Below are 12,514 nucleotides of genomic sequence, written 5' to 3'. Positions count from 1 at the left end.
GCCCGAACCGCCGCCGAGCAGCCTCGCCTTCGCCTCCCGCGTTTCCTGCCGCCCGCCCTCCCCCGGCCGGGCTCCAGGGGCTGCCGCGGAGCAGCTCCCGGCGGGAGAGCGGCTCAGAGCGCGCACGGGGGCGGGCGGAGGCGGCCTGGTTCGGGGTGGCCGCGCCGGAGAGAGGCGCGCGCGAAGACGCCGGCCCCCCTCTCGGCGTTCGCTCTCTCGCTCCCCGCCTCCCGCACTCCGCTCGCTCCCACCCCTTCCCGGCGTGATTGATCCGTCACGGGCGCCGCCGCTGCCGCCGCCGCTGCGGCCGTTCTGAGCCGAGCCGGAGCCGGAGCCCGAGCCGGAGCCGGGGCCGGGGCCGGCGCCATTGCGCGGGCGCCGCGGGGAGAGCTTGGCGCGGGGCGGCGGGCCGGGCCAGGCCATGCGGGCCGAGTGAGCCGGCGCCCGCAGCCCGCGGCGCGGCATGGCTTCCCCGCGGAGCTCCGGGCAGCCCGGGCCGCCGCCGCCGCCGCCGCCGCCGCCCGCGCGCCTGCTGCTGCTCCTACTGCTGCCGCTGCTGCTGCCGCTGGCGCCCGGGGCCTGGGGCTGGGCGCGAGGTGCCCCCCGGCCGCCGCCCAGCAGCCCGCCGCTCTCCATCATGGGCCTCATGCCGCTCACCAAGGAGGTGGCCAAGGGCAGCATCGGGCGCGGCGTGCTCCCCGCCGTGGAACTGGCCATCGAGCAGATCCGCAACGAGTCGCTCCTGCGCCCCTACTTCCTCGACCTGCGGCTCTACGACACCGAGGTGAGTGTCCAGCCGCTCGCGCCGTCGGGGCTGTTGGGGGGGGGGGCGGTGGGTGAGGGAGTGCCGAACCGAGGGAAGCTTCGACCCTTGGGCAGAGCCCTGACTGAGCCGCCTGTGCCTGCCGAGGGCACCGCCGGCTGGTGCTTAGTGCTCAGTGCTCAAGCCGGGGTCCCTCTAGGCTTGGCTGGCACAGCTGGTACCAAGATTTGCTGAGCATCTCCCTCTGGGATTGTGTGTGTGTGTGTGTGTGTGTGTGTGTGTGTGTGTTGGGGGGTGGGGGACAGAAGACCGGTTTCCTTTGACCAGAGAAGGAGTGCAGAAGATGGGGACTGGACCCTCTAAAAGGCCTGCAGTGGTTGCCCCTGCCCAGGTCCCGCCGGTGGGGCTGTGGACTGCCGGGTGGGAGAAACAGGCGCAGTGACTGCAAACTGGGCCACCCGGGGCTAGAAGGGCCATGGCCTGCTCGCGGGCCCCCAGGAGAGCCCGTCCGCGCTTTGAGGTCCGGAAGGCTCCGGGACCCGAGGGGCCCGAGCGCGCAGGAGGGCTGGGCGCGTGGTGCGCGCAGGCGGCTCGGAACCCGCACGGCGCGGGCCGCCGGCTCTAAAAGGCTGCTGCCTGAATGTGCCTGGCGCTGCCTGCAGCCGGAGCGATTTTATGGGGAAGATTCCCCCTCGGTTTAGTTGCTCAGAGAGTGCCCCGAGCAGGTCCCGCTGTGGACGCGCGGGGGTGTCCGGCAGCGCCGCTGCTGTTCGCCCTGCGGCTGCAGGCGCAGTTTCTCCGGGCGCAGACTTGGAAGCACGGACTTGGAGCGCAGCAGCGGGCCGGCCCTCTTGGCCTCCTTCTCCGAGGGGAGCCGTGGAGCCCAGAGCTTCGCCTCCCAAGCCCCCTCCTCACTCCCGCAGCGTGGGTTCTGGCTGAAGCCCCAGCGCGGACCTGCAACGCCTGCACGGCTGCTGGAGGGGGTCTGGAGGAGTGATCGCCGGCCGCGCGAGGTCGGGTTTGCGAGTTTTTCCGGACTGAGGGAGCCCCTCGGCTCCTGCCGCGGTGTCTGAGACGCGGCCTGAAGGGGGCAGTGATTTCCTGTGCAGTGCGCTCTGTTGGCGCCTTCAACACCGCGCCAAGCCGGGCCGCGCGCCGGGCTTGACCCCGGCTTCCCGGAGCTCCCCGGGAGCTTCTGCTCCGGCCCAGGTGCCTCTCCTCCCACCCTTCGGAGGGGAGGTCCGCGCTGCCCGTGCAGCCCGGGCTCCGCTTCCTTCTCTGCCTAACCCTTTTTTTGTGTGTCCCCTGAGAAAGAGCAGAAATCTGGATAGCATCTTTATTCCCCGCCTCCCCCTTCACTGATGAACCAGCCTGCTCTGCGCTGTAAATAAAAGGTGAAGGAACGGGTGGCAGTTGGTGGCGGTGCGCACAGGCTGCTGGAAGCTGAGAGCCTTCCTACCCCCCCTCCCCCCGGGAGGATGCAAGCTGGGGGGCTGAGCAGAGCTAACCCGGGTGTGGAATTATTTCTGAATGACATTCTCATCGCCCTCATCTTTGCGCGAACATTTCAAGTTTTCCGGGGGACTTGTCTGGCACGCAGGAATGCACAGCGCCCCTCAGTTCTGACCTAGGCTTGTCCCCTTGGCGCTGGTTCCCCGTTGCCTCCATACATACTCTTTGGGAAGGGACAGGAAAGAGCCCGTTCTTTGGAGACAGAAACATTTGTAGCCAGGGCAGCCCCGCTTGCATCATCACCAAATGTCAGCTGCACAAGGTTTTCATCACCAGTTTATTCCCTTCAGAAAGCTTCCCTGAAAGAGATTTCACATGAGATTGTTTGTGGCAATGCAGGGATGGGTGCTTGGCTTCAGGGTGTGGGTTGAAGCTTTTACATGTATTTTTTCAAGTGTGTCTCGACTTTCTGAGTGAGAGGGCCCAAAGGCGAGAGGATAAGGCTCCCAGCTGGAAGGAATCAGCTGAAAGCAGCGTGGGAAGGAGGGCACGGGGCAATCGCAGGCTCACGCAAACAGAGAAGCGTCTCCAGCTGTGCGAGGGGCACAGAGCACAGGCTTTGGGGTGGGTCGGACCTGGATTCTAGTCAGACGCCAGTTACCTTCCCCTTGGGTGACCTTGAGTGGGGTCATTGGATCTGTCTCAGCCTAGATTCTTGCATCTGGAAAAGTGGGGTTGTCGCATGTGCTCGGTCAGCTGGTGATGTGACGCTCCGGGGGATAAGGGCCGTGAGCTGGCAGCCCAGCAGCCAGGGCTCCCTCCGACATGCTGGAAGCACCCACGAAATGTTTCCTGCCTCCCTGCCTTCGTTTTCCTCTGGCGTGGTCCATAAGTAAGACATTGCAGTGTTAGGTGTGATGAAATAGTCATGGCTAAACACAGAGGCTGCTTATTTTGTTTTTCTCACTTCTGAAGTCTCGTGAAGGGTCAGTGAAGTTATCAAGAAAAAAATAATTCTGACTTATGAGCAAGTACGTATGTTACTTCTTGCCGTGGGCTGTCATATCTGAGAGAACGTGCAGGTGGTATAATACTTCATTTTTTTCAAGTGGCCCATGTCCATCGGAGAGGTGCTTTCTTGCTGAGCCAAAGTAAAGGAGTGCTCCGTTTGTGGGTCATGGCCGCAAAATCCACAGTGATCTGAAGGGTCGTTGGGGCCTGTGTTAGAGTGTCTGGGGCCTGTTATAATCAGACGGGTCTTTGCAGAGTGTGTGTACTCCCTAATCCCTTCCCCAGCCCTGTCACTAGACTTGAACACAAGACTGACATGGTGAGTGGATTTTGGCTGGCTTTGCTGCCTTTTGCTGCCACTCAATGACCAGAGGCTGTGAACAGCCAGGAGGGACCTGGGTCCCCTTAGTCTTCAAAGAGATGGAAATTTACCAAGTAATGGGTTAATCTGATCACTGGGAGAGCCTCTCTCAATAAAAGACCCTCCTGCCTGAATTTCTTTAGGTTGACCCTCTTACTGTAATTACAATAACAATAGACTGTTCAAAGCCCCATTCAGTGCCTTGTGTTCCTAAAAATGAAACATCCTACCCAAGCTTCTGAGAGTGAAGACCTCTTTTCCCTGCTGTAGATAAAATCCGTATCCCAAAGTAGAGCTGAGTATATATAAAACACCAGTGAGACAACTGAACATACAAATTAAAAAAAAGCATCAGAAACCATATAGAAGCATGGACGTTACTACACCAAGAACCTGGGTTATTGCAGTTTTGTGTATTACATTTTAGCTCTGAGCTTCCTGGCAGTCAAGGTAAAAAGGTGAAAATGGTGGGTTACATTACTTACACGTTTGATTAAAAGATTCTGAAGGACGACGTCTTTTTAAAAAAGTTTCGCAGGAGATTCAGAATGTCGTTCACATGTCGTTTCTCATTCTTCAGTTATCAGATTAATAAAATTAAATAATAACCAAGGGATGAGTTAAGAAATAGTGTTTTCTACTTTGATTAAAGAAATGTTCATTTTAGAAAAAAGGAAAATTAGAAGCCTGAAGAAAAATAATAATGGCTCGTAATCCACCTGTACAAAGACAATTACACCTAACAATTACCAGTATTTCATTCTAGTTGCTAGTTTTTACTATTTTAGGTACTTGAGATCTCACTCTTTGTGCCCTTTTATATTTTGTTTCATTAATTTAACGTTGTATTGGGGGTACTTCCCCATGTCCTCAATTGCAAAGATGATTTCGAGTGGCTGCATACTATTCTATCCTACTATCCTATACTGTTTATGGTGTACCATAAATATTAAGTCATTCCCCTACTGTCGGATGTATATGTTTTCCCACTTTTTACTAGTTTAAATTATTATGTGATAAACTTAGGGAAAGTTCAGGGGGCCAAGGGAGCACATTCTAGGTGTGCACCTGTTAGGTTAGGAAGGTTAGCCTGCTGCAGGGATCCAGCTTGGAAAATCCAGGGGCAGCCTAGCGGTGGGGGAGTGTGTCCTTCCCTGGAGCAGCTTTGCCAAATATCTGTTCTCTCATTCACGGTGGGTGCTTTAGAAAGAGCCCAGGCAACTGGTGGAGGGAGGCTGAGTTTTTCAAGGATGTATGAGTCCAGTTCAGCAGGCACTAATTGAGCACCTACTACAGTCACTGGTGCGGCAGAAGGGAACAAAACCCAGTCTTGGGCTCGAGGAGGAGCTGGTGCGTAGGGGAGAACAGGGCTTTAGTGCACAGTGGCCATTTTCAAGGTTAGCTAGAAAGGGACTGTGGGGATGACTGCACAGTTCTATGAACATCCCAAAACTGTAAACTCATATACTTGAAAAGAATGAACGTTATGATGTATGAATGTATTTTAATACAGCTGTTCTTAGAAATAAAAAGGTAGAAAATGAGCCCTTTCAAATCAGACTACCTCTTCTCTGTGGTTCCAGCCCCACTACCCAGCATGGTACCTGGCCCCGAGGAGCTGTATTGCTTAGGACTCCTTGAAAGTGATAGAAACGCCACTTTAACTGGTTCATGTGACTGAAAAGTCCTGGAGTAGGCTGTCTTCAGGCATGGCTGAATCCAGGGACTGAAATGCAATCTTAAAAAATGTCTCTCTCTCTCTCTCCATCTCTTGGCTCTGGTTTTCTCTGTTTGGCTTCACTCTCAGGCAGGCCCTACCCATGTGGTGGCACAGATGGCCCCTACCAGCTACAAATTTACACACTTCCAGTTTAGAAACTCCAGTAAGAAGAGTGTTCCTTTCCCAAATGTTTCAGCCAAAGTCCCAAACTCAGCTCTCATTAGCTTGAATAGGGTCATGTGTCCATCCCCGAGCCAATCCCATGACCCTGATGGTCTGGGACATCAGCCAGCTTTTCGTGGAGGGAGAGGGCAGGGAGGTCAGCCCTGCCCAACCGCATGAGCAGGGAGTGAAGGGAGGTGATTCCTCGAAGGATGTCCAAGGCTGTTGAAGGTGTAGATGCCAGGGGTATCTGATTGTAGATGTCCACACTGTAGATGTCCAGACAGGCACTGGGAAATGCTATGTTCAAGAAAGAGACCAGGCATGCTAAGGGCTTTGAGAGAAAGGGAAGATCATATCTAGGTCAAGAGAGGCCTCCTGGAGAAGTGGAAATCAAGATGGGCTGGAAAGGGCCAATGTCATGTTGACATAGAGAAGCAGGGACTCAGGGAAGGGGGTGTTGGATCCCAGGAAGGAGCCCCAAGATCAAAGAAGGGAGGGAGAAACAGTGTGAGGTGTTTGGGGAGCATTGACTTGTTATGCTTTCCCCCAAGTGTAGGGACTGTGGAGGGGTAGGGAGCCTGTTGCTGGGTGTGGAAGGCCTCGAATCACATGTTGAGAAAGTTGGACTTTATTCTGGAACTAGGAGGAGCCATGTGTAGGTGGTGGTTTTGAACATGGATGTAATATGATCAGGGCCTGGTGGGAAGGCAGAGCCTAGATGGTCAACAGATGAGCTGGAGACTGAGAAGCCAGGAAGCTTCTCCAGCCATTGAAGGGTGAGATGCTGAACTTGAACCGAGGTGGACAGGCAGTGAGAGGGTGTGGAGGAGAACAGGCAGCCCTGAGACCTGCTGGGGCGAGAGGGACAACAGGGAGGGACCCATGGGTAGGAGTTCTGGCAGGCAGGAGTCACTGAGTCCAGGCACTGCGCTGCAGGGGCATGAGGAGGGAGCTGCCCAGCAGGGGTGAGGCTAGGCACAGAATGGCAGACTTCCTTTCAGACCCTTCAGCTCTGCAGGGACCTCATACCTGTTGGATGAGCTCTTCGATACCTCAGGAGCCCTGGGTTTGTATCTCTGTTGGGTACCACTTCCCTGCTTGGTGACCCGGGGCCAGGCACTTTGCCTCCCTTTTGTCATCTATAAAATGGGGCTCACAGATGCGACCACCCTGGTAAGGTAGTCAGGTCACTGCTTGGTACCCTGCGAGTGCCCAGTAAATACCCGCTTCTTGGTTGTCACCATTGCCATCATTCCTGTGCCGTATGGGGACAATTATGCTGACCTCACAGGGCCGCCAGGAAGAATGGGTATTTTGGATGTGGAACCTCACGACATGATGTAACGTAAGGCAGCATTATCTGTCGTGCCGTGTGCCGACGCCGCGCTGCCGAGTGGGGAGCTGGAGGAAGGGGGTTCGAGCAGCCCATCTTCCCCTCTGTCATGTATCCAGGCATGTACTCTTTCTCCCCGCGCCAAGCTCTAGCTCCGTGAGGGCAGGTCATCAGTGAGCGTCTGCTGAACGGCACTGTGAGTGAGTAAATTCCAATCTCTTTTCTGAATTAGCCTCCCACCGAATGAAGAGTTTGGCCCAATCATCTCTACCCCGCCATGAGCACAGGACTCAGGTGACCCCATCTATCAGGATTAAGTGGACTGTCAGGCTGTAGCTGCCTCCTGCCTATTCCCACCGAGAGCAACCCCATGCTTCTCCCATGGGAGGGCAGTGCCCTTGGCCATGCCAGCCCCCAACCAATTCCCCAGACCCAGCCAGCCACCCATGGGGGGCGGTGGGTGGAATGCCCACACTAGGGCCTGTTTGGCCCTTGGTATTGGGCGAAAAGTTCAACTTGTTACGTTTATCTTTGACAAGGGCTTCTTCCTGTGTTTGGCCTACCCTCCCCCAGGCACAGAGTACCATCAGCTTCCTCACGCGGAGATCAGCGGGGAAGTAAGCAAGCTGGAAGGGCAGGACAGCCGTGAAAATAGAGGTGCTGAACAGATACGTGTGGGACACACGTCTTTTGTCAGTCAGGATGAACTAGGTCCTGCTGCTTTAACAAACAAAACCTGAAATCTCTGTTGCCTACATAATACAATTTCTCTGTCGCTTACCCAAATTCCAGAGTGTGTTAGAAATGCTCCTGAGGGGCTCACCTCCAAGTGGGAACACAAGGAGCTGGGCAGATTTGGGGTGTGACTCTCCCATCTTGTGACTTCGAGGAGATGGGGGTAGGGAGGGATTCGTGGGGAAGGCATCCTGGATTTTTAACCATCTTTACTTGGAAGTGACACAGGCATTGTTTCTACTCGTATTCCGTTGACCAGAAATAGTCACGGGTCAAGCCCGCTTCAAGGGAGGGTAGGCAGTGTCAAGGAGCCGGTGGGTGCCATGCAGACTTGTCGTTCTGGGTCCTTCAGGAAGTAGACGCCAAGACGGATTTAGAAGCATAAGAGCTCTTGGAGGGGGCGGGGTGGGGATGCCTGTGGAAGACAGAAGAGGAGGTGGGGAGATGCTTGGCCCATGACACCAGGCTGATAGTGGGAACGGAGGGCGAAGGAGAGATGGGTAGGAAGAGGCTCAGCAAGTCTGGGCCTGTCAGTGGGCTGCTCTGGGGCAAAGTCTGCCCATAGAGGGCTCCCACATTGGACCGAGTCCCTGCCCAGCTTGGTCACCGACCGCAGGCTGCCTGGAGATTGTGTCCTTAGTGGAGTTAAATATGGTGACAGAGTTGAAGCTGCAGCAAAAGCCATCAGCTGTAGGTTCTGCCTGCAGAGGAGATCCTACCGGCCCACCTACACAGCTGTGCAGGCACTACCCGCTTCTGCCTCAGTGCCCTAGGGCAGCACACTCTAGTTGATAGAACTTTCTGCAGGTCCTGCCACACAGCTATGGATGCGACGTGAACCTCTCCCTCAAGGAGCTCACGGTCTAAGTAGCTGGTCAGAACAGACAGAAACCATTGAGCCAAACTGTGGTAGTGGATCGGAGGAAGATGCTGGGGAAGGCGACCCCCTTCTGGAGGCCGTTTGGCCATTCCCTATGTGAATGTAAGTGGTTCCTTGTCGCTAACCTTTTTGGTTATTTAATTTGATTGTAGGAAGGTCAGAAAATTAAATGGTGTATTTCACCCCATGAGCATCTCTATTCATCTGCTCCTTTATTTTATTCTTATTCTCTCTGCTTATGTAACAAGGTACAGAGCGGCTGGTGAGATGCTTTTCTCTCTGTACCTTTCGAGGAAAAAGCAGGTGTACCAGGCTGGAGCCGTGGGGGTGTGAGCCCCACGTGAGGTTGGCGGTCTGGGTCCTGGTGCTCGGTTAGCTGTTGAGATGGTGGGGAAGTTCTTGCTCTCTCTGTGAATTGTAGCATGGCTGGAGGGGCTCTGCTCCCTTGTAGGCACGGTGAGAGCAGGTGCTGGGTGTGCCTGGCTCCCTTGTGGCCCCTTGAGGCACTGGCTCAGGGCCAGGCACAGAGCAGGAGCTCAATAAGTATTTATTGAACAAACAAATACATCTAAAAGCTTAGGACGCAGCTCTCTAGTTCTAAGAGGATTAATGGGCATAGTTTTCACAAATCGAGGAGCTGTTCCATATGCCAAGCCACGTGAGCTTCCTGCTTGCTTTTTGTTTGTCTGCATTCTTGTTATTTGGTACTTTGGGGGTCCCTGTAACTGTGGAGTGCAAAGGTTACTTGCTGGATGTTCCAATAGAAGATTCTCCTCTCCCCTGACAAATGTACACGGCATCTTCCAAGGTACATGAAAACTTAGGAAATAAATACTTTGCAGCATCTGAGAACTCTTATGGTTTTAGGTGGTTTATTGGAAGAGTCCTCTAAACCAGCAGGTGGTGGGTGTAGGAATCAGGTTGTGATATCCTATTCCCACCTCTAGGGAACGTGAGCCCCAGCAGAGGCTGGACTGGGCTCTGGTCCTAGTAGAAATTGCAGGAACGGAGCCAAGTCATCAGCCTCAGTGAGCCAGGTGGTCCAGTGACAGATCTGGGGATAGTGAATGAAGAGGTCTCCTGGGATCCTCTGGAGAGCAAGACTTGTTCCACGCTCCCTGCTTCCGGGCTGGAAGCTTCTGCTCTTTATCCTTCCATGGTCAAGACTGACTCAGGAAGGGGCTAACCTCAGCCTCAGGGTGACCGTCTCCCTGATCTGGTTTTGGTCGGGACCCCAAATCAGGTAACCCAGTTTATTAGAATCATGTGCAAAATAAGAGTAAAACAGTTAGGAGCTGAGCTTTGGGGTCTGAGAATTCTTGCTCGAGTAAAGGGCATGAACCTTGTGGCACCTTTTGGGGCCGATGGGGGACTCCTTTGGCAGTTTTCCTACTTTTCTGGTCTTTCTGAACAGTGCGCATCGCTGGAAGGGTGAAGTGTCATTGTCATCTAGAAAATTAGTGGTAGATCCAGAGTACGGAGTAAATGGATTCATCTGTCTTCATCAGTGCCCACGTTCCCCAGCTGCTGGCTAAAGTGGACCCCTGTCCTGCCGCTTGGCAAGGACATCATCAGTCACCATTCAGATAAAATCTAGCCAAAGAAAGACTTCGAGGAGTGATGCATTATTGCTGCTCTCGTGGCGCGGGGTCAGGAGGTGGCACAGAGAAAATGATATTTTCACACTCTGCTTATGATCCACTCGACTTTGTTCAGAGGGAACTGATTCTGAAAGCAACAGTCATCCTTATAATAATCACTCTATTATCCAAATCACTTTGTTTCTAGAACTGCCCGTTCACTGAAGCTTTTCTGAGAATGCCCAGAATTCTTTCAGTGATTTAACCAGCAGGCGGAGACCTGGAAGCCCACCCTGTGGCATGCGATCAGAGCCCATGCACTGGCTCCCACCGAAGCTGGTGTAGACTGCCTTGACCTTGACAGGAGAGAGGGCTCCCTTGTCACTTCATACAGTGTCTTCTGGGGGTCCGACTGACCCCTCTGAGCTCTTTGCTGGACTCTGTGAGCTCTAGAAACACTGGAAAGCCCTTGGAGAGCTTCTGATCTTCCTACAAAAGAAGGAAAAGGGAATGGAAGCGTTTAGTTGCAAGGGTGCAGGGGAAGAAGAGGGTATAGCAGCAGCAAGAACTCACCTGTATCCTGGGCTCAGCATACATCCGTCCCTGCATCAGTCTCTTTGTAGGGTTCGCTGAGGGGATCCTCTCCACATCCTGTTGGGGCAGGTGCCATGAGCGTGCTCGGGTTGCAGGTGAGGCTTAGCGGGGTCATGGGACATGATGGCCAACCAAGCAGTGAGCTGGCATTTCAATGCAGATGGTCTGACCTTGATGCCCAAAGGTTGAGCACCAAGGGAGCAGCATCCTCCCGCAGTTTCTTACCTTCCTCCCGTAGAGGCAAGTGGCACATGTTGCTGGTGGCTGATGCTTTTCTTATTTTATTTTGTGAACTTCACGCAACCCCTCATCTCCCTCCAGCTCTGCCCCGCCCTCTCCCTTTCCCCTGTTCCACACAGCCAGCCCTGTGCTCTCTCCTCACTTTGAGCGCGTCTGTCTGCACACCTGGCTCCCACAGATCCACTCTTTGCTCGCCTTGCACCTGCGGAGCTTGTCACCTCCTGCGGTGTTTACTGGGGGTGTCAGTGTTTGTGTCTATGTGTGTCTCTCCTGGATTACCTCGACGGCAGCGGTGCTGCCTCCTTTGTACTTGAGGCTTGGTGCAGGGCCTGGGCTGGGTGTGGGGCATGTGGAGATGAACCATGGCTGCTGTGCTCTCAAAGGCACGCAGCAAGGCTGCCTGGCATTGTCACCTTGCAGCATGAGAAGGGTGAGGTGACAGGCCAGGGGTAGGGGCTCTTCCCCAGGTGCAGAGGACAGTTAGGACCACTGACCCAGCACTCTGACCAGGTGGCCTCGCTGCCTGACACCTTCCAGAGACTCCCCTTGTTCTGGGAATAGGAACAAAACCTCTCTTGGTGGCCCTGGAGGCCCCAAGGGTCTGCCCGGCCCACTCCCCAGCCTCGGTGCTGCCTGCTCTCCCTTCCTACTCTGGACTAGACACATGGGGTCCTCTCAGTTTCTCAGGTGAGTGCGCTCCCTCCCCCTGCTCTGCACAGGGCCTTTGCACAAGCTGTTCCATGGTCTGAAACACTTTCGCCACCTCTGTTCATCTCTTAGACACCAGCTCAAGTGGGATTTGTCTATCCTCCCTGATTGGGAAGAATCCTTTGCCCCATTTTCTCTGAGAATCATAAAACTTTCCACTCTAGGGCTTACCACAAATGCAGTTTTATGTTTGCTGGACTCTTTGATCCCTCTTGGTCTTCCGTGTTCCCGTGGGGGGCCGCGAACTCCATAAGTGCAGGAACAGCTCTGTTTGGGCTCCCAGTAGTGCCCAGCCCAGTTCCTGGTACGTAACCCATGCTCGGCAGATATCTGTGGGATGAATGGGTGAGAGCTGACGGGCTCCCGGGGCCGATCTGCATGTTGACAATGTCTTGCTGTGTGATGTCCAGTGCCTGTGGGGGAAAAGACCGTGACATTTGGAATCTGGCGATGTGGGCCCGCGTGCTGCCCCCATCCCCTCTGTGGGATGGGAACGCCACTGTCTCAGGGGGCTCTTTTGGAGGTTGGCCTAGAACGTTCATGTAAAGCACTGAGCACATGGGACACATTGAGTAGGCGCCCACTAAATTTCACTGTCACTTATTATAATGTAAGTGAACGTGTAAAATGCTGTATAGTCACGTTCAGTGGGAGCGTCTGTATGAGGCCAAGCAAAAAAGCGTGTGGTCTGTGTGTGAGCCTCGCTGGATGGGTTTTCGATATGGCTCTTTCCGACGCCAACCCTGGGATGACTTGACACCCACTGGGAGCTCAGGGGTGAACTTCCCTGGCCTGTTGTCTCTGGCGATGCCCTCAGAGCTCTGTGTCGTCACTGCTGGCTATTGTCCCTCACTTCACCTGTCTGCACGCTGGGCCAGCCCACGAGGACAGGCATGTCATTTATCTGGTCCCTGCCATGTCCCAGTGCCCAGCACAGAGCCTGAAGGTGCTTGGTAATATCTGGGAGGGAAT

General features: G+C 54.6%; 1 protein-coding gene across 1 annotated transcript in view; it reads left to right on the top strand.

Annotated features, from left to right (window-relative positions):
• Window positions 1-384: 384 nt before the first annotated feature.
• The window catches only part of GABBR2 (gamma-aminobutyric acid type B receptor subunit 2), a 339,969-nt gene continuing 327,839 nt past the window's right edge, over window positions 385-12,514 (top strand). The window contains exon 1 of the mRNA XM_004747687.3: window positions 385-784. Coding sequence (XP_004747744.2) covers window positions 464-784 — 321 coding nt within the window. The 5' untranslated portion in view covers window positions 385-463. The remainder of the gene's footprint in view (window positions 785-12,514) is intronic.

Source organism: Mustela putorius, unplaced genomic scaffold (genome assembly GCF_011764305.1).
Source record: "Mustela putorius furo isolate JIRA1106 unplaced genomic scaffold, ASM1176430v1.1 tig00000580_pilon_pilon_pilon, whole genome shotgun sequence".
Classification (NCBI taxonomy): Eukaryota; Metazoa; Chordata; class Mammalia; order Carnivora; family Mustelidae; genus Mustela; species Mustela putorius.
This window is presented reverse-complemented; position numbering and strand designations above follow the sequence as displayed.